General features: G+C 39.0%; 1 protein-coding gene across 1 annotated transcript in view; it reads right to left on the reverse strand.

Annotated features, from left to right (window-relative positions):
- Positions 1-4,404: 4,404 nt before the first annotated feature.
- The window catches only part of hhat (hedgehog acyltransferase), a 97,062-nt gene continuing 80,109 nt past the window's right edge, over positions 4,405-21,357 (reverse strand). The window contains exon 12 of the mRNA XM_015606155.3: positions 4,405-7,831. Coding sequence (XP_015461641.3) covers positions 7,704-7,831 — 128 coding nt within the window. The 3' untranslated portion in view covers positions 4,405-7,703. The remainder of the gene's footprint in view (positions 7,832-21,357) is intronic.

The following is a 21,357-nucleotide window of genomic DNA, read 5'->3' on the forward strand; positions in this document are numbered from 1 at the left end:
GTCAGGAGAGCTGATCTAGGACCAGCTGTTCCGCTTTCGTACAGGTCTTCAACCCTAGGTTAAGAAAAGTGTGACTGGTGTGTATTGTTGTAGTGGGTCCTGGGCTGACAGACACAGGGGGGTACTGACGTTTCTGCGTTTCTGATGCTATAAAAAGCTTTTTATTTTCCAGACCAGAATCTAAATAACCCTCAAAGTCGCCCAGGAACGTTCGAGTTTATTGTGTGAGGTTGAAAGACTTGTACACGCCGCCGTGTTCACACGGTGTCCACATTACCAGACAGACATTTTGCCTACTTGTAAAGCACAAAAGACGAGGATTTGTAAAGAACATGTAAAATATTATTTATGATAATAAAGTATTTTATACACATCATCTGTCTCTCTGTTGTCTTCTTCATTAAAAAAAAGATCTGTTGTACTCTTTGACCCTGTTTAAACCTGGTCAGGATTTTATGAGTATCAGGATTATTCCAAACTATATGAAAACGCAAGTGTAAACACACCCGAGAGGCATTTGAAACACATGTAAATACGATCACTCAAACCACTTTGAGATGTTTAGAGACGAATGTAAAGGTGGAGGTGGTCTGAGACAAATGTAGAACATATACAAATCCAATCACTTAAACCACATCAGGAGTTGGTCTGAGATGACTGTAAAACTGATACAAATCTGATCACTCAAAACACTTCAGGAAGTGGACTAGGACAAATGTAAAACCGAAACCTTTATGATCACACAAACTATTTCTGGAAGTGGTCTTGGACAAATGTAAAACAGATACAAATCATATCACTCAAACCACTTCAGGAGGGGGTCCGAGATAAATATAAAGCTGATACAAATCTGATCACTTAAACTGCATCAGGAAGTGGACTAGGACAAATGTAAAACAGATACAAATCCTATCACTCAAACCACTTCAGCAGGTGATCTGAGACAAAAGTAAATCCAATCACTTAAACTAAATCATGGGGTGGTCTGAGACTAATGTAAAACAGACAAATTCTATCAATCAACTTCAGGAAGCGGTTTGAGACTAATGTAAATCAGACACAAGACTAAAGTAGAACATATACAAATCCAATCACTTAAACTACATCAGGACGTGATCTGAGACCAATGTAAAACAGATACAAATTCAATCACCCAAACCACTTTAGGAGGAGGTCTGAGACTAATGTAAATCAGATTCAAATCTGATCACTCAAACCACTTCAGAAGGAGGTCTGAGGCAAATGTAAAACACACAAATCCAATCACTCAAAATGCATCAGGAAGTGGTCTGAGACTAATGTAAATCAGATTCAAATCTGATGACTCAAACTACTTTAGGAGGTGGTCTGAGACAAAGGTAAAACAGAGACAAATCCTCTCACCCAAACCACTTTAGGAGGAGGTCCGAGATGAATGTAAAGCTGATACAAATCTGATGACTCAAACCACTTCAGGAAGTGGACTAGGACAAATGAAAAACAGATACAAATCCTATCACTCAAACCTCTTCAGAAGGTGTTCTGAGACAAAGGTAAAACGGAGACAAATCCTCCCACTCAACCCACTTAAGTAGGGGGTCCGAGATGAATGTAAAGCTGATACAAATCTAATCGCTCAAACCATTTCAGGAAGTGGACTAGGACAAATGAAAAGAGACAAATCCTATTAAACAACTTCATGAGGTGATCTGAGACAAATGTAAAACAGACTCAATCATCTAAACCTCTCCTGGAAGTGGTCTGAGACGAACTTAATTACTCAGACTACTTCAGGAGGTGGTCTCAGACAAACAACACATGTAAAACTGATACAAATCCTCTCACTCAAACCACTGATTCAGGATTTGGTCTGACACAAGAGTAAAACAGATATAAATCTGATTACTCAACACACTTGAGGAGTTGGTCTGAGATGAATGTAAAACAGACACAAATCCAAAATGTTTTTACTACATTCTTGGTAATTTGAGGAGATGATTGTGTGTGTGCTGTCGAGTGTGTTTGTGGGCATTACACATTTGAGTAAACACGTCATGTCACTTCAATCTAAGACAAGTGTTTATAATTGTAACACACACACACACACACACACACACAGACACACACACACACATATATATGGATATATGGACAGTCTGTATATGGCACCTGCCAGAATATGAAGTGCAGGGAAGGGGCAAGTCAGCCTGCAATTAAATTAAAGCTAATTACAAAATTACATAACATATCAACACATATCAGTGTGTGTGTGAGAGAGAGAGAGAGAGAGAGAGAGAGAGAGAGAGAGAGAAAGAGAGAGAGAGAAAGCACGAGAGCTGGTTTTGAAGCCTTTGTTGTGATGAAAGTGATTCTACATCAGTAATCCGATGCTAATAGGGTTGCGTAGCGGCGATAAGCTATTTAAAGTGTAATTCCACTGTGGCGCTCTCGCGGCTAGAGTCATAACACCCACACACTCTCTCTTTCTCTCTCTCTCTCTCTCTCACACACACACACAACACACACACACACACACACACTCGGCTCAGTGTCAGTAATGAAGGAGACACTGTACGGTGGGAGAGGAGGGAGCGTGTTAATATGATTAACCACACAGAACAGCATGTGCTTTTAGCATAGAGAAAGAGAGAGAGAGAGAACGAGAGAGGAAGAGATGGAGAGAGAGAGTAAAAATATAAGAGAAAATAAATCAAGAAAAAATGGAAAGTGTAAATGAGGAAAAAAACAGCAAAAACAAGAAAATTAGAAAAAACAAACAAACAAGAAAATTAGGGAAAAAAGAAGAGGAGGAGAGGAAAAAGAAAATAAAATATAACAAAAAGACATGCAAAAATATATACCTAAAGGGTAAGTAAAGTTAAACACTGGCCAGGAGCTCATGGTAAGGTATTATATATATTTTTGGCAATATAGTGTATCTGTCTTTTAACCCTTACATTTGCTGATCTGTAAAAAACACAATTCATTTAGCCAATTTTATTGGTGATTTTTAGGTGCAGGGTCAAAGTGTCTGAAACTGTGGTGCAAGTGGTTTTGTCTACATCACTCAAGTTTTTATTAGTGGTGTCAAACTATTAAAACAATCAGATTAATCACAAAAAAATATGCTGTGATTAACTGAGATTAATCGCACTTGTTCTTCTCAAGACAAAGGGTTGCGAGTGCGAGCAGTGAACGCTGCACATACCATGTGCTACTCTTAGTGTGTAAACAGCATGGAGCAGCAGAGACAGGGTTTGTTCAAAGCAGCTTATTATTTAGCTAATATATCAGATTAAACTTTAGCCCAATTAAAAAAAAGAAGTGGCTATCTCAGTCCAAAGGACAGCTCTGAATAAAGCTCTATATTTATGCTCTGATAGACTCTTCTTCCTTTTGTCATCTTCAGCAATGGAGCAGCTGGTGCTGTGAGGAAGACTAAATGACCGTATGTCTGTTTTCAGTTTAGCCGCCAGGGTCAGTAACGGTTTTCGGCCAGGCAACAACTTGATGGCTGACTGACTTTTAACCTTTTAAGCTGCATGCCTATTTTGACCAATTTCTGCCTGAAATTACATACTCACATTTGAAGGTTTATCTCTCCAATATTAAATAACTCAGAGTCAATTCTATGAATTATTATTACTTAGAAGCCTTTACACAATTAATTTAAGACACTTTAATTATTCAATTGAACATGTAATGGCCAAAATATGGTAAAAACCAGGAAAATATTTTAGGCGCTTTTCAGATTTTCTATTTTATTTTTTTTATTTTCAGACACATAAAATGAACTATTTATATGGAAGAAGGGTTTTGGCAGCTCTACATTGTGCTATAATGTGTTTACAATCATCATATAAAATCATAAACTGCTGCCTTTAACTGGTTACATATTATTGTGTTCTGAAGCAGTAATGGTCTTTTCTTTCTCCAAAGGATTGAAAACTTTATAAGAATAAAAACTACCACTTTTATAACACATTTTGCAGTAATAAGGCTGTTTTTGTGTGGTCTACTCCTATACATACAGAAAACCGCAGTGTCTCTTTAACAGAGCGCTTTCTGCAGAGTGGGAAGTCTCTGAGAGACAGTATCTGTGGCCAAGCAGCCCCCACCCCCTCTTTCAGCTGGCAGAACTCAGCACCTGATTGGCTGACAGACCTCATTCGCATTTCGTCACGTCCAGTAGAGTCTGCTCTGTAAGCAGAGACCAGACACTTGGCGGAAAGGAGATACTGCTAAATAGGCTAAATATTGAACCTATACGTATTCATACCTATTCATAAACACAGCCAGATATTATATTTAATACATTTCTGAGCGTGTTAAGAGGTTAAACAAATATGCAACAATTTGGCGACAACAAAATAGACAACAATTTGATGAGAATGAAACAGACAACAGGGGTCCTACAGGTTGGTTTATGTGCCCAAAAAATATCATCAAATAAGCGGAAAAATGTCCACAGGGTTGGTCAAGAAAACAGAACAGTAAAAAGAGAGACAAAAAGAGGATTGTTCAAACATGTATAAAGTACTAGAGATTCAGACTTGAACAAAAGTAAAAGTGCTCTATCAACAAAATGACTTGAGTAGAAGTTGAAGTGTTCTTTAAGTGTTCGTTCAGAGGGGAGTATTATCAGCTCGTTTGTATTTGCTGCTAACCCCAGCTAGCACTGCTGGAGTGGTTAGCCGCTAAGGCTAACGCTAAATTTGGTAATCTAAGCTTACTGTAAATAAACAAAAGCGCTTTACTCTTCCAAATAAACAGTTTTTAGGAGAGAAATCTGTGTAGATTAACATACAGCACTTGTTTGACTTTAAAGGAAAGTCTTTTTTTTATTACAGTTTTGTTTACTAAGCTTAGCTTTACTTTACTTAGTTTAGCTAACCCCCACCACCACCACCCAGCGGTGAGACCTGCTGAATTCCTTATAGTGTCTCTTAAAATGCGCCTTATAATCCGGTGCTCTATATGTATGAAAATAGAGCAGAAAATAATAGAGCTAAATAATAGAGCTAAATAATAGAGCTAAAATACGCTACTCCTGTTTGGGTTTCTTACAGTTCCCACTGTGAAAGGAAAAGATCATGTGACTTAAACATTTTTTTAAATATTTATTTTTCTACAATGATGTAAAAAAAAAAAAAAAAAACAAGTACAACATCTTTAAGGGTAAAAATACATCCCAAATATATTCTCCTCACAAAATGCACTTCATCACTTTTCTCAGGAGCTGGAACTTGATGACTAAGTGCTTTTGCTTTTAAATACTCAAACCTCAGGCTGATACCTCAGCATGCTGACACTGTGGCCCCGGTTTAAATCCCAGGCGCATGCTGCTTCACCATTAGACACAACTGCTTTGCTGAAGCCTGTGAGAGGACAATACATGTGTCGGACTTCATACATGTGTGTCGGAGGATGCATGTGCTAGTCTTCACTGTTTTGTAGTGTTGGGGACATTACTTATGAGCGGGTTGGGTAATTATCCCAAATTGAGGCGAAAATTTGATAGATAAAAAAAAAACAAAAAACAAAAAAAATCTAATAATCCTATATTGCTCTAATCCTTCTGAACAGCAGCTAAAACCTCTACCTGCTTCTATTTTATTATGGTGCGTAAAAGCCCTTAAAAATCTGAATATGGATCTGATCATCATCTTCGAGTCCAGAGTTCACCCAGCAGAGTTCATTCAGTGCAGCGAACAGCCCGTACTTTGGATCCAGTTTGGCAGCTTCATCCAAGCTGGAGCAAAGGTGCTTCATTAAGAGTTATAAACTGTGGATCTTACATTTATTCCTCACTCCTGCAGTCTGTGCCAATTCGGGCTGGCACTGAACCACAGTAACGCCAATGCTAGAGGTGTTTTATGTATATACTGTATTTTTTGCACTATAAGGCGCATTTTAAATCTTTTCATTTTACCAAAAATCGGCAGTGCCCCTTATAATCCAGTGTACCTTATGTTTGAATTTTACCAGTCAGGTTTTAAGGAGCAGTAAAGCCACTCCCCTGAAGTACAGCGTTATACAGGAGTTCCAGTTTAGTTCTCCAGCAGTATTAGCATAAACTGCTATCTGCGCTAGCTCTTTTTTAAAGTTCAGCTGTGAGTATTATTGCCTTGAATTCTGCTGCTAACCCCTGCTAACACTGCTGGAGCATCATTATTATCAGTATTAGCTGCTAACTGTGCTAAGCGCTAGATCTTTCGCCGTTCAGAGGTGAGTATTATCAGATTGTAGCCTGCTGCTGACCTCTGCACATAATTGTGTTTAAACTGTTAATATAGTATTTTGTAAAAATACTTATAAACATTCAGCTTCACCGCTGTTCAGAAGTTTAAATCGCGCTACGTTTACCCGGTAGCACCGCAGTTCTGCCGCTTTCTTTTGACAGATCTTTTAAGGTGATTGGCTGCAGTAAAAAATGATGGACAGCTTGGTCTGTCTGAGGATTGGCTTAATAAAAAGTGATTGACAACGAAAGTGTAGTATCCGATTGGCTGCAGTCGAAAATGATTGACACATGCTCCGCCCTTTAGCCACGCCCACGCCCAGGGCTCCGGCCTGTAGCATTACCCTTCTCCACCCTTCTCTATCCCTGAGGCGGCTCAGGGATTATGTCACACGCAGCATCGTGCGCAGTGCCCTCGTGCCTGTTAATGTGATGGTCCAATGAAGGTGATTTAAAAAAAGGACATTTCCTCACTTTTTGAAAAAAAAAAAAAAACCATGGGACACCCGGGACAGGACGTGAAATATTAGCCACTAACCGTGCTAAGTGCTAGCTCTTTCTCTGTTCAGAGGTGAGTATTATTGAAGAGTAGTCTGCAGAGTTAACCGTTTACAGAGTTAAACCAACTACGTGGGACGAACCACTAACTAATATCTCCCTGGCTTACCAGAACACGCAGGGTTCCTTAGTGTAGTGCTGTCGAGCAGCATTAGCCGCTAACCACGGCTAGCATTTAACTGCTAATGATAATATTGCTGCACCTAGCTATAGTTGAAATCTGGACAGTTTACTGTAAATAAAGGGAAGCACTTTACTCACCCAAATAAACAGTTTTCAGGAGAGAAATCTGTGTAGATTAACATCCAGAGCTTGTTTGAATTTAAAAGAAAATATGTATTTTTGACAATTACAGTTTTGCTTACTTAGCTTAGCTTTACAGGTCTCGCTGCTGGGAAATTAGTAGGAAATTACAAGGAAAAAATGGTGACACCCGCTTGTTCCTTACTAGTGTCACATAACGTGCCTTATAAGCTGGTGCATTTATGAAAACAGACCAGAAAATAGACGTTTATTGATAGTGCGCCTTATAATCTGGTGAACATTATAGTGCAAAAAATACAGTAGTCCCATACAATTGCCCAATCATCCAATTGTTTAAATGCATCTTTTATGTCTTAAACACATATTTACACATGTTTAAACCTGTACAAGAAATTGAATACATCTACTGTAACAGAATAAATGAAACTAAAGGTGTCTTCATGTTGTAAAACCCAACAGCCGAGCAAAAAACAACAACAAAAAAAAAAAACACTTCACCATGTCTGCTAGGGAAATGCCAAATGATTTGGCACAATGAATCGCCAGGCTGGAGCCCAGTTAATTAAATTACGCTTCCCTGATGGTGAATAAACTGGAGTGACTCTTGAGGATACCTTGCATTCTGTTTAATCCAGCAGCTTTATGCATGTTGGGATGATGATTATGAGGCTGCTGATGATGATGATGAGGCCGATGGCGCTCTTCGTGACTGTTTGCGGTCCAAATCCAGTCCAACCTGAGCAAAGCAATACAAAAAGCCAAGCATGGGAAGAGCTATTGTGGACCAGCCTGAGAGAGAGAGAAAGAGAGACAAAAAGAGTGAGAGAAAAATATGGGAAAGAGGGAATTACTCTTAGGCAAACAATTAAACATTAATACATTTACACATGGCTGCACATTCTCAACACAAATATGTACCATGCAGAGGATTATGTGAACATAAAAACAGAAGGAGGGATAGAGAGACAATTGAGGAAGAGCCACATACAGTCATATACAGGGGTTGGACAATGAGAGAGTTGAGGTGCACATTGAATTCTGCCGTGATTTGATCAGCCGTGGTTTTATGTTTTTTGGATACAATCCGGGTTAGCACCCGAACATCCCTTTCAGACAGCTTCCTCTTACAGCGTCCACAGTTAATCCTGTTGGATGTGGTTGGTCCTTCTTGATGGTATGCTGACCTGGATTACCCTGGATACCGTGGATCTTGATACATCACAAAGACTTGCTGTCTTGGTCACAGATGCACCAGCAAGACGTGCACCAACAATTTGTCCTCTTTTGAACTCTGGTATGTCACTCATAATGTTGTGTGCATTGCAATATTTGGAGCAGAAATGTGCTCTTACTCTGCTAATTGAACCTTCACACTCTGCTCTTACTGGTGCAATGTGCAATTAATGAAGATTGGCCACCAGGCTGCTCCAATTTAGCCATGAAACCACCCACACTAAAATGACAGGTGTTTCAGTTTCATTGTCTAATCTCTATATATACAAATACCTACAATATCTACAGTACATACTGTCACTAAGCAATTTATTACAAATACTGACTGAGTGGGGCCTCCTATTGCTCTCAAAGGTTCCAAAAGATGTTGGAAACATCTCTTTAAGATTGTTTTTTTTTTTTTTAACTTGACTGCATCATGCAGTTACTGCTGATTTTTCCAGGAGACCTTTTATGAACTTTATATTCAACCACATCCCAATCTGCTGACTGGAAGACTACTAAATTCATTTGATGTGAATTCTGAACTTTGAATATGAGTTTATATTCAGATAAGATATGCTCCGAAAGTTTTCTCTTTATCTGAAGGATGAATAACGGAAACTGAACACGGATTTCAGGTTTCATTTATTTTTTCAACTTTTTTCCACCATTGAATACATTTTTAAAAGAAAAAATCTACTACAAAACGAACTATTTATTAAACATTTAATATTTTTAATCTCAACAAACAAATTGACAAGGCACAATAAATTTACCTCAGTAGTGCTATTGTAATCATGTGAAAGTTACACAAAGAAATGTATTCAGATTTTTGAAAAACTAATAATAACATTAACACTATGATAATGAAGTAGAAATATTTTACTACAATACATAAGTACTGAAATGCTGTATCTGTTCTCTGGAGAATAATACTGGAGTATTATCTACTCATTTTTAGCTAAAGCAACTTTAACAACCAATAGCAGCCATACCACAGCACCTCCTTACAAATACCCTAGCAACACTTTATAAACTATTGGGAGCCACTTTAGCTGAAACTAATCTGCATTTCCTTAAAAATGCACCTTTTGAGCGCCGAGTGGTCCAGCGGTCTAAAGCGCTGCCACTATGAGCGGGAGGTTCAAACCCCCGCTCATGCAGCTTTACCATCAAGATGCCGGCACTCAGAGGGGGCCCTGTTCCCTCCGGGTGGGTAGATGGCGCTCTCTCCTCACATCACTCCTAGGGTGATGTCTGCAGCACAGGGCGTCTGTGAGCTGATGTATCAGAACAGAGTCGCTGTGCTTTCCTCCGAGCGTTAGCGCTGTGATGCTGCTCGGTAATGCTGCATCAGCAGCAGCTCGAAAAGAAGCGGTGGCTGACTTCACATGTATCAGAGAGGAAGCATGTGTTAGTCTTCACCCTCCTGGTGTGTTGGGGCATCACTAGTGATAGGGGGAGTCCTAATGAGTGGGTTGGATAATTGGCCGTGTAAATTGGGGAGAAAATGGGAAAAATTAGATTAAATTATAAAAAAAAATAAAATAAAAATGCACCTTTTTAAATACATAAAAGAAAGAATGGAATAAAAAAATGATGTAAAAGAGGTAAAGAGAACAGAACAAATATGGGAGGAGAGGAGAGGTAAGAATTAAAAAAAAAAGAAAAAAAACACTGAGAAACAGAATGTTTTTATCGGTCCTTTAATAGTTATTACAGTGACGCCTCATTAATTCTGTAACTAAACTGTCATTGCAGTAAAGTTCACTGAACTGAAGTGATAGGGAATGAGTGTGTGTGTGTGTGTGTGTGTGTGTGTGTGTCTGTGTGTGTGTCCAAGCTGTGCAGGACAGGAGGCTGCAGTACATCCTCCCAGCACGAGCCGCAGCCTGCAGATAAAGCCATTCAGCAGCCTGGGACACGCCGGATTAGACGGGACACAAGATTCTGTCCCACTGAGAGCAGATCAAAGTTGAAAAACAAGCTACAGTATTTACTGGGACTTCAGCCAAATGAAACGCGGGGATTCACTGTCAGTAAAGGTATTCGCAGGTTTGGAACAAGCTTTTAGTTCGTGATTAATGGGGAAGAGACTGTGGAGAGAAGTTTGAGCTGTTTGAGTGAGTAAAAAAAAAAAAAATGGATCCCAAAAAGTTGAAAAACTGAACCAGAAACTATTCCAAAGTTTTAGATTAAGTAAAATTTTTTTTTATTTCTAATTTTTCCCATTTTCTCCCCAATTTACACGGCCAATTACCAATTAGGATTAGGACTCCCCCTATCACTAGTGATGCCCCAACACACCAGGAGGGTGAAGACTAGCAGTGTAGTGTCTCGGCTCCGGTACATCAGCTCACAGACGCCCTGTGCTGTGGACATCACTGTAGGGGAGAGAGCGCCATCTACCCACTCAGAGGGAGCAGGGCCAATTTTGCTCCCTCTGAGCGCCGGCAGCTTGATGGCAAAGCTGCATGAGTTGGGGTTCGAACCCGCGACCTCCCACTCATAGTGGCATCGCCTTAGACCACTGGACCACTTGGCGCCCTGACTCTCAACCAACATCCCTTATCACTAGACGACTAGCACATGCCTCCAATACATATAAAGTCAGACTCCGCGTCTTTTTGAACTGTTTAGGATGTAGCTTTACTGAGTTGTCAGTGCGCTCCGAGGAACGTGCAACGACTCCGCCCTGATTCTCAGATACTCACAGATGCTTGTGCTGACAGACATCACCTTAAGAGTAGTGTGAGGAGAGAGCTCCATTCACTTACCTAAAAAGCATGACTAAATTGTGCTCTCTCAGACTCCAGCTGCTGATGGAAAGCAGAAGAACTTGCTTTAAGATTCAAACTAGTGATCTTCTTCTTATTATAGTGGCAGGGCTTTTAGCACTGGACCACCCTTACTGTGATGTCACAATAAAGGAAACCTGCATGGAAGCACCCTGGAACCACCTACACCATGTCAACCTCCACCAAAGCCCCAGCCACTAGATCAGTTGAAGAAACATAATTTTGGTCTGTTGGTTAAGAACCTCAGACAGTACACAGCAGGATTAGCTAGCAGACTTCATCTGAGGGAGGGATCTGTACCTACTGTCCGTGGCAAGTCAGCAGATGAGGGAGATAGACGTAAATACTTGCAAATTATGAGTTTTGTGCTTTTATCACACCTAAGCATGATTCAGCTAGCTTGTTAATGTTGCATAAAAGTGACAGAGCCCTTAAATGGACCTGAGAGCAGCGCAGTCTGAAACTTAGGTTACTTGTAGGGTCACCCATAGGCTAAAGGTTGAGAGGGAGGTTCCAGACCAAGAGCTAAAGCGCTGAAGAAGACCTCAACGGCAGAACAGGCAGAGGATGATTGTTGCTTCACAATGGCTGGAAAGGCGGATGAGGGCTACATCAGAAATGGGTCTCCAGTCGTCTTGGTCTCCATACCACTGGGCCCTGAACCAAATTTGCACCCTCTATTAAAGGGAATCCACCTTAACATACGGGATTTAGTCCTCTGGCGACCAGAAAGTGGCGAGGGGGACAGGATTGTGACATCTGGAAGCCCCTAGTCATGAGCTGGCACAGTTGGCGGTGTGTGCAACATCTATTGCTGGACTTATGGTCATGCTTAAAGGAGAACTGCGGTGTAAAATGGACTTTTGTTGTAGTAAAACACGATAAAAAGTACTTACCTTTGATGAATAGCACACCTCTGTTCTCCCACAGCGTTCCGAGATCCAGAAATTTTAACAGTTTGTCAAAACACCCTTCAGACTGGGTGACAAGGGGCATTTACCCCGAATTTACCCCGATAAATCACATTTTCCACCATTATCCAATAGATCAAAGTAGCTCCACACCTTCTTGCTAGAATCTGGAGAGCCTGACATTTAAAATGAGGCATTAATAACTAAAAAAGTAAACAAGAAGCTTATTTAAAAAACTCTGTTTACATCCTATAACACAAGCCTTAGCTCCGGATTCTAGCTAGGAGGTGTGGAGCTACTTTGAGCTGGATAACAGTGGAAAAAGCGATTTATCGGGGTAAATTATGCCCCGGGTCACCCAGTCTGAAGGGTTTTTGGACAAACTGTTAAAATTACTGGATCTCGGAACGCTGTGGGAGAACAAAGGTGTGCTATTTATCAAAGGTACATAATTTTTATCATGTTTTACTACACCAAAAGTCCATTTTACATCGGGGTTCTCCTTTAAAATAGAGACACATAATGAAATAGCAAATACACACAATTTCAATAGGTTTTCTCTGTTCTCGTAAGTTTTTTCTTGTATGGTAACTTGTACAGAATGTTCTTGTCAGGAACATAAGTATATTATTTGCCTTCTTGGCTTTAAAAAACACCCCTGAACTCCAGCATGTCACAGTTGTACTGTAGTCCAAGTGTAGTGTACTGTAGTGTGGGCGGATTGAGTACAGTTTGGGCTATAGGTATTAGGCAAAGAAATGTATGTGCGATTTTGACTCTGTGTGGTCCAGAAGTTACTCGAGAGACAGAGAGGTGTATTAGAGATGGTATTTATAGGACATTATATTTCATAACACCACTAAGTAGGAGGGAGAAACCGTTCCATAAAACAGTTGGATGCAAATTACCTGAACTCCGGCCAAAACCACAAGCTTTGCAGGTAGTGGGCCTCTATCTGCAGGTGAACCTGTTCCAGGGTTCCCAACCTCTTCACAAATGGAAAAAAAGCACTCTGTTGGTTTTGCCTTGTGTATCTTGTCCATCCATAGTGCGTGGTGAAAGTCATGGGGTATGATATGTGACCCATGTCTAGGCCTGTTACGAGAACTACATTATCGACTTATCGTTCAATAAATGAACATGACCTCAATCATTTTTATTATCATATCGTCCTTTGTGTTTGCACTTACAAAATGCACTTATATTGTGACTGTGGGAATAGCTGCACCTTTATAAGGGAAAATGCCCTCTATTAACACGCAAAACAAACTTAAAGAAACATAGTAACGGCCCAGTCCTAGTTGCTTAACATTAGTGCCTTAGGTTCATGTTGCCTCAGCCTTCTGTTCACCATCAGTGTGTATCTAAAGTGAAGGCTGAGGCAGGGTCTTTATGCCGGTTCAATGCGTGCCAGCTGGGACAGACTGGGGCTGGATGTCATGGAGTGGGGCAGAACCACGGTTCCCCTGCCTCCGCACTTTGAAATGAGTATATATATATATATATATATATATATATATATATATATATATATATATATATATATATATATATATATATATATATATAGTACACACTGAAGAACCTACTATAACCTCCTTTTGTTCAAGCTGGAACTTTTCAGTTTCCAAAATTAGGTGTGTAAACAGGTTTGGAAAGTTTAGTGTCTTTAAAAGGGTTAATTCTTTGTTACAATACTATGTTATTATTTTATCAGTGCCAAATTAGCGGTCCAAAAATGACAAAAATATCATTTATCGCAATAATTTCTACATTTGCAAAAAATTTGTATTGTGACAGGCCTACCCATGTCTTGAGAAAAAGAATACTGCATTGAATACCACATTAAATGTGAATATGGATGTGATTCCTGTCAAGGTTTATGTTGCTTGTCTCTTTGTATGGACAATTCTAGCCAGACACCACCGGTTATGATCATTATCACCCACTGCACTGCATTACACTGCGCTGTCCACTGTGAGATGTAATAATAATGTCTTCTATAGCCTTAAAGCAGCACTAGGTAGGATTTCCTTGATTTTTGATCTTTTTAAAGAGAAAAATTACAGCTTGAAACACACTGCAGCGCTGCATTGAGGTGTAATAGGAGGAATAGCGGTGCTCTCGTGTCTGTGCTGATGCTCCTCTGAGCTCAAACCAGACTCTGTAAGTTTTCCGAAGTGTCCGCGACCAACGCTCGCGAGAACTGCGACCTGCTTTCCGACCTTTAGTTCTAACAGTTCTACAAGGACTACTGGATCATTCTTTACAAACTAACATACAGACACTCTGGCAGAAGCTGGAAAGAGACCGAATATGTCTGTGAAAGCCAGAAAACGAGAAACATTTATTACACAATACAACTGTAGGGGGAGCCCACGAGCACAAAATCTCAATCCTACCTAGTGGAGCGTTAACTGAACAGGATTAGTTTCTCAGGGGGACGTCTGTGAAAAATATTTCCAGTGAGTTTTTTGGCTTTGTTGGTCAAGACATTACATGGATCTCTGTGGAAACGAGTGGGACAAATGTAATTACGGTGTGTGGCAGTGAACAAATATCTATTTTATTAAACGCGAGGTGATGAAACTTAGAGATGTGGATCTGGACAGGAATAAAATTACTGGAGGACCACAGAGTTCAGCGATAAACAGTAGATAATTTAGCCTGTAATTTTCGTAGAGGATGTCTGAGACAAACACTTACATGGTTGTTCCTGAAGGGAATAAAATCACAGAGGACCCCTCATAAAAGAGAAAATTACCCCAGGACCCCTGAGAAACTAATTCCGTTACAGATGCGTAGTGCAATTGATGCATTCCTGATACGCACAAACAGTGAACTGTGTAATGTTAAATGCCCACACAACTTTAATACAGTAAAGATAAGCCAGTGCTGTTTAACCTCACTTACAATATAAAACCTCACAACTTATACAGATGTTAGCATTTCCAAGCCGTCTCCTGAGGTAATACTTCATAATCCTCGAAAAGTTACACCCTGCTCTCTCGTGACTTTAGCTGTCAGTGTATATCCATCCATGTCTTGGACGATTGATCGTTATGAACCACTGTCGCTCAGTTATTGTCCCTGCTAGCTTCCACTAATCAATTTTCCACAAATTTTTGCCTGCAGTATTTTAGGTATGGGAGTTGGGAGTGTTCTAGCCCACAGAAGCATCAACAACCAGGGCAATCTGGGCTTCATCTGGCAGGTGCGTCTCTGGTGGCTTTATTAAACTGACTCAATTTGTAACATCATGAGATTATAAAAGCAAAGCCGACAGCAGAAAGATGACAGGAGCAAAAGCAGATGATGAATAACAAAATGTGTGCGAGTGTCGAGGCAAGAGAGACATACACCAGTAGAACATGTGCAAAATGTGGTCTATTAACTGACCTACAGCCTACTGCTGTACATTCAAGACACCTAGCCAGATTAACCTCTGTGTTGTCAAAAGCTAAAATTCCAATTCCATAGAGCAGCAACAAAAAATGTCTAATTTAGACATTAGTTTCACTTTAGTTTCACATATGAAGGTGGAGTAATGTAATTCTATAAAATGTATCACAGATTAGCATGGGATAAGAAATCTTGGCATAAATGATTAAAATGAGAAGGGATACTCTATTTATACTAGGGTTGTGCGTCAGTGATAAGCACAGCATTGCGATTAAAAAAAACAACAAAAAAAAACAAAACAAAAAAAAAAACGTTTTAATAAATAGGGTCCTATCAGATGAAGTAAAATATATGGTATTAAAAGGTATTAAATTGTTGTATTATTGATATTTAATCAAGAGAACTCTCTTTCTCTCTCTCTCTCAGCTCAGAGCTGAATCCAGCGCGAAGCTAAAAATAATATAACAACTCAGTTTAGTTAAATAAATTAAGATGAGTGAGGACCTGTAAAGTTAATCAAATATTGTCAAATATAAAGCATATGTTGAGGTTTTGGGGAGCTGTTTCAATTATTTAAAACTGACACTAACTGAAACTGATATTTTTGTGCGCACTATTAGATAGCCTTTGATTGTGTTTTAAATGAGTTTTTATTTTATATTAATTATTTTTTATTCATTTTAAATATTTTAAAATATTTCGCCAATGTCAACGATATCATCGTCCATCGCGATGTTTCACTGTAAACATCTGCCCATTAAGGAGACATCGCCCAACCCTAATTTATACACTGCTACACAGAATATCTACTCTTATAACCCGCTGAACATAAGTAATAAATTAGCAGCTACTGTATTATTATTTCTCACGATAAGGCGCACTTAAAACCCTTTAATTTGTTATAAAGATAATCAGTGCACCTTATAATTTGGGGAGCCTTATGTATGAATTTTACCAGACAGGGTGTAAGGAGCTGTAAAGCCACCTTGCTGAAGTACAGCGTAATACAGTAGTTCAATTTACTTCTCCAGCACTGAGAACGTAGCAGTATTAGCATTAGCCGCTAAGCACGCTAAGTGCTAGCTCTAACACTGAGTATTATCGGCCTCTAGCCTGCTGCTAACCCCAGCTAGCACTGTATTAGCATTAGCTGCTAACTGCGCTAAGCGTTACGTGGGACGAACCGTAGCTGATAGTGCCCTGGCTTACCAGAACAAAAATAAATGACTCCTTGTGCACTTCTATACTTCAGAAAAGTTGCCGTTTGTCTTTTTAAACTAAAATTTTAAAACAATCAACTAGCCAGGTCTAAAACACGAGAAGCGAACACAGTAAGTGTGGAAAATGAGCATGGGAGATGTCTATGATTGGTTAATGATGGGCATGTGACTGTGGCATGAGATGAAGTGGATTTGTAGGTATGTGTGTGTGTATATATATATATATATATATATATAGCTCTGGAAAAAATTAAAAGACCAATTTCTCTGATTTTGCTATTTATATCTATATGTTTGAGTAAAATAAACATTGTTGTTTTATTCTATAAACTACAGACAATGTTTCTCCCACATTAAATATCCTAAATAAAAATATTATCATTTAGAGCATTTATTTTCAGAAAATGAGAAATGGCTAAAATAACAAAAATGATGCAGAGCTTTCATTTTATCACAGTTTTCACGCATCTTGGCATCATGTTCTGCTCCACCAGTCTTACACACTGCTTTTGGATAACTGTATGCCTTTACTCCTGGTGCAAAAATTCAAGCAGTTCAGTTTGGTGGTTTGATGGCTTGTGATCATCCATCTTCCTCTTGATTATATTGCAGAGATTTTCAATTTGGTTAAATCAAAGAAACTCATCATTTGTCTTTTGTTTTTGTTTTTCCAGAGCTGTATATGGACATATTTTAAATCAATTGTTACAGTAAACTGTTTATTTTATTGTCAAGAGATTTCCTAATTTTAACTGGATGCAACATGAAACTGTCCTGACGTTCACAGCTTGATAAAGACCGTAACTGCCTATATCTGTTTTTGAAAGGACAAAAGTCTTGCTGTGTCTTTAACCCTTGTGTGGTGTTCGGGTCTGTGGGACCCGTTTTCATTTTTCATCAAATGATACAAAAAAAATATTTTTTCTAACTCAAACTCATTGGCATTGGCTCATTTTTTGTGAAAAACATATATCAAACACATTTTCGATAAACACACACTGTACACCCCCCCCCCTACACATTTATATTACATAGAGTATGTTTGGCCAAGGGCTAATAAACATTGCTTCATTTATAAATTTGAAACTAAACAAATTTTCTACTCATATCTTGAGTTTAATTCATTTTCTTTTATATTTTATTTAAAAAACTAATAAAAAAAAGAGTAGCACTTTTTGAAAGAAATGTAACATAAGAAAGGTAAAGGGCAAATATTAACCATGTAAGCTGTTAATATTGCTTGCAATTTAGGTGAAGCAAGCATGTGTAAAGCATTTTAATGTAGAATTGCTTAATTTTGCTGAATTAAATACAAGTAACAAAGTAAACGAGTAACAAAAATATGAACACCATACAAGGGTTAAATGATTCGACCAATCACAGATTAGAGCTTCACCAGTGACAAATACTGGAATTAACACATTCCCAGGTTTGAATGAAAAGAACCCCAGCACACCACACCTTCACCAGCCTGCAGACCAACACTGCTGCTGAGGTAGAAGACATCTCAAATGTCCAAATGTCAAGTGGGGAGGACAAGAAAAAGATGTGAGAAACTGTTGATGTTCATGACAAGCCAGGCAGGTCAGGCAGACCCTGTAAGACAGGAAAGAGGAGTGCACCAGCTCTTTCTCTACTGCAGCAGAGCTACATTTTTCTACTAGAAAGTATCTACAAGAAGTTTGTCAAAATTCCCTCACGCAGTGCTCTCCATAGTTTAATTATCTAATTAGTGCTCACAAAAAAAATCATTAAACAGAAGACAACAAAAACATTTATTTGCCAAGGCCCACAGCTTGCAGAAGGCATGGACAGTGGAAAAGTGGCAGAAGGTTGAATTTTCTGATTAATTATGCACTGAACTGCATCCCAATTGCCGTAAGTACTGCAGAAGACCTCTTGGAACTCGCGTGGGCCCAAGATTCACCCAGAAAACAGTCACATTAGGTGAAGAAAAAAATCATGGTTTGGGGTTATATCCAGCGTGGAGGTGTGCATAGGGATTTGCAGAGTGGATGGCAGCATCAACAGCCTGAAGTATCAAGAAATTATTGCTGCCAATTACATTTCAAACTACAAAAGTGGGCGAATTCTTCAGCAGAGCGGTGAGAGCGGTCCTGTGAAATAGTTACAGCAGTCCAATTTCAAAACATCACAGAGAGCAGTCTGCTCCGCCCACCCCTCCCCAGCCACAATGCTAACTCGGGTTTGCTATGTTGGGCCAGGCTAAATCTACACAATCCAGTGAAATACGCATTCAGTAACTTCCACCATGGCAAGAAAGTCATATTATAAACCGGCTCATGTAACTTTTACCCGTAGCTAGCTAAACTAGCCTCATGCACAGCTAGCTGCGTTAGCCTAAGCCAAGTCTATTATACCTGAAAAATCCCACTGCTCCAAAAATACTACACACCCCAGAGCTGGAGTTACTACTTTACAGGTCCTAGCAATTTACTGCTTAGCTTAGCAAAGCCAGTTTAGACTGGTAGGAGAGACAGAGAATGGAAAGGGCCTCTTCTAAAACCTGTATATAGCGTCATATTGACTGTATGTTACACGACAGACATTTAAATAAACAGCTAAATAGCTAGATAGTTGCTAGGGATGACCATAAGTAACATTTACCATTAATCGCACACATATCACTGATGTGAATGTGAACACTCATTTTTTAAATTAATTTAAACACCAGTCCCTAGTGAGCTAACCTGGTGGTGGTGATAAATTACCTGACTGAATTAGCTATAGCCAGTTAGCTTACCTGTTCAGGAAAAAAGTAGCAGCTCTGGGTTGGTCTTGTAGTCTTTTTGAGCTCTAAGTGTCCATCCTTCGAACTCACTGCCAATATTCACTCTTGTTTTATTCCTTCTTTGGTTACTGATCTTTTTTGAGACATGCTGAGGCTTTTTAAGCTGTGTAGCAGCTGAGGTTTAACTAAACCAGCTCTGCTAGCTTCTTTCTGCTGACAACAGCTGCCAGTGCTTTCACTCAACATGTTTCCTTAATATCTGATGATACATCCTGATCATTTTATCATTTACTACTGAAAATTAGTTACATATTGGTCCTTAAAATAAAATAAATATATAGAATACTTTATTTGTTATAAAAATCATGATCTAGACACTTCTGATTCAAACATATCAATAAATCAAGTTTTCCATGCTTTCAAGGCATTTTTCATGACCACACAATGTTTAAAACACAAAAAATCAACTAAAGCTATAAATAAAATTGATTATAGCAGGTTTTACATGAATCAGATAAAATGTTGACACACAATCTTTAATGATAAAATGTGTGTCAGATCCTGAGAGCTCCATTGTGTAGGGCTACATTACTGAATTAACTCTGAGCTGACGTGTTTATTAGCTTAAAATAGATTTTCTTCATCAAAAAAACTGAAACACAAAATTTATAGACCAAATTTCAATTACTTTTCCAATATTTTCTGGGTATTTTTATTTATCCAAAACTTATCCAGACCTGGAAATTGCAATTTTCAAATTCTATGACCTTTCCAGGTTTTTCATGACCGTATGAACACACACACACACACACGCACACACACACACACATAAATCAAAGACATGCACATTAGACTGGAGGCCTTTGGAAGGTGGTAGGAGGTCAGCTGCTAACAAAATAAGAAGAATGAGAGAAAGAGAAAAGAATTAGAGAGAGAGAGAGAGAGAAAATGAGATCGAGAGAGAGAGAGAGAGAGACAGCATGTAGGCTGGGCACTGCGTGAGTCACTCTTTCTGATTGCCCTTCAGGTGTTCTCAGAGTCGTTGGCCACTTAGCGCGTATGTTTTGTCATGGCAACGGCCACTTAACAGCGTCCTGACTGCTCAGTCTCGCTCACTTGCAAGTCAGTGCATATGATGGACTGCAGAACAACAAAAACACCACAGAGACCACGGAGGAAAAAAAAAAAAAAACAACCCTTTAATACTGCAACAAAGCGGCTAGTCGATATATTCAATTAGCGACCGCTGATGCTGTCTGTAGAAACGCTTAAAGTGTTAAAGGTTTCTCTCTACTAATCTGTTTCCTACTAATGTTTCCGAACACTGGAGAAGGTTGTCTGTCCTGCCCAACCCAGACACAAAGCTCACGTGGGTTGCCAAATTGACGCACAGTGGCAGAAGATAATGAGGCATACTCTTTTTAAACCTGTTACAGCTCAATGCATCCGGGGCTGCTTTGAGCAAAGTCCATTATCCCAAAAAATTCACAACTCTGAAAATACACACTGCAGAGTTGAAATAGCTATTCAACACAGATAGTAATTTTATGCCTGTTGCTACTACTCCAATGAATGTAATGTTATGAAATAAATTACAGAGGTGAAAAGTAATGCATTACATTTACTCACATTACTGTAATTGAGTAGATTTTATGAGTAATTTGTAATTTTTTAAAGTAGTTTTTAAAATAGGTAATTTTACTTTTACTCAAGTAGATTTTGACACAAGTAATTTATTTTGCTACATTGGAAAAATAAAATGCTGGGGAAAAAAAATTGTCTGAATTAAAAAAAATAATAATAATTGGCACGGATGCTCACACGTGGAATAGCGAGGCAATAACGTTCTCATGCAATACAAACTGTGCCCCGCCGGACAGAGCTGTCAGCTTTAAAAACTTCCACATCAAACCTGTGAAAGCATGTGGTGGTGAGTATTTTTACCATTAAACAATCTGCTTAAATGTTAAAAAAACATGTAAACAGCAGTTAAAGCACAGCAATGGCAAGTTAAAAA

This window comes from Astyanax mexicanus, chromosome 14, assembly GCF_023375975.1.
Source record: "Astyanax mexicanus isolate ESR-SI-001 chromosome 14, AstMex3_surface, whole genome shotgun sequence".
Lineage (NCBI taxonomy): Eukaryota > Metazoa > Chordata > Actinopteri > Characiformes > Acestrorhamphidae > Astyanax > Astyanax mexicanus.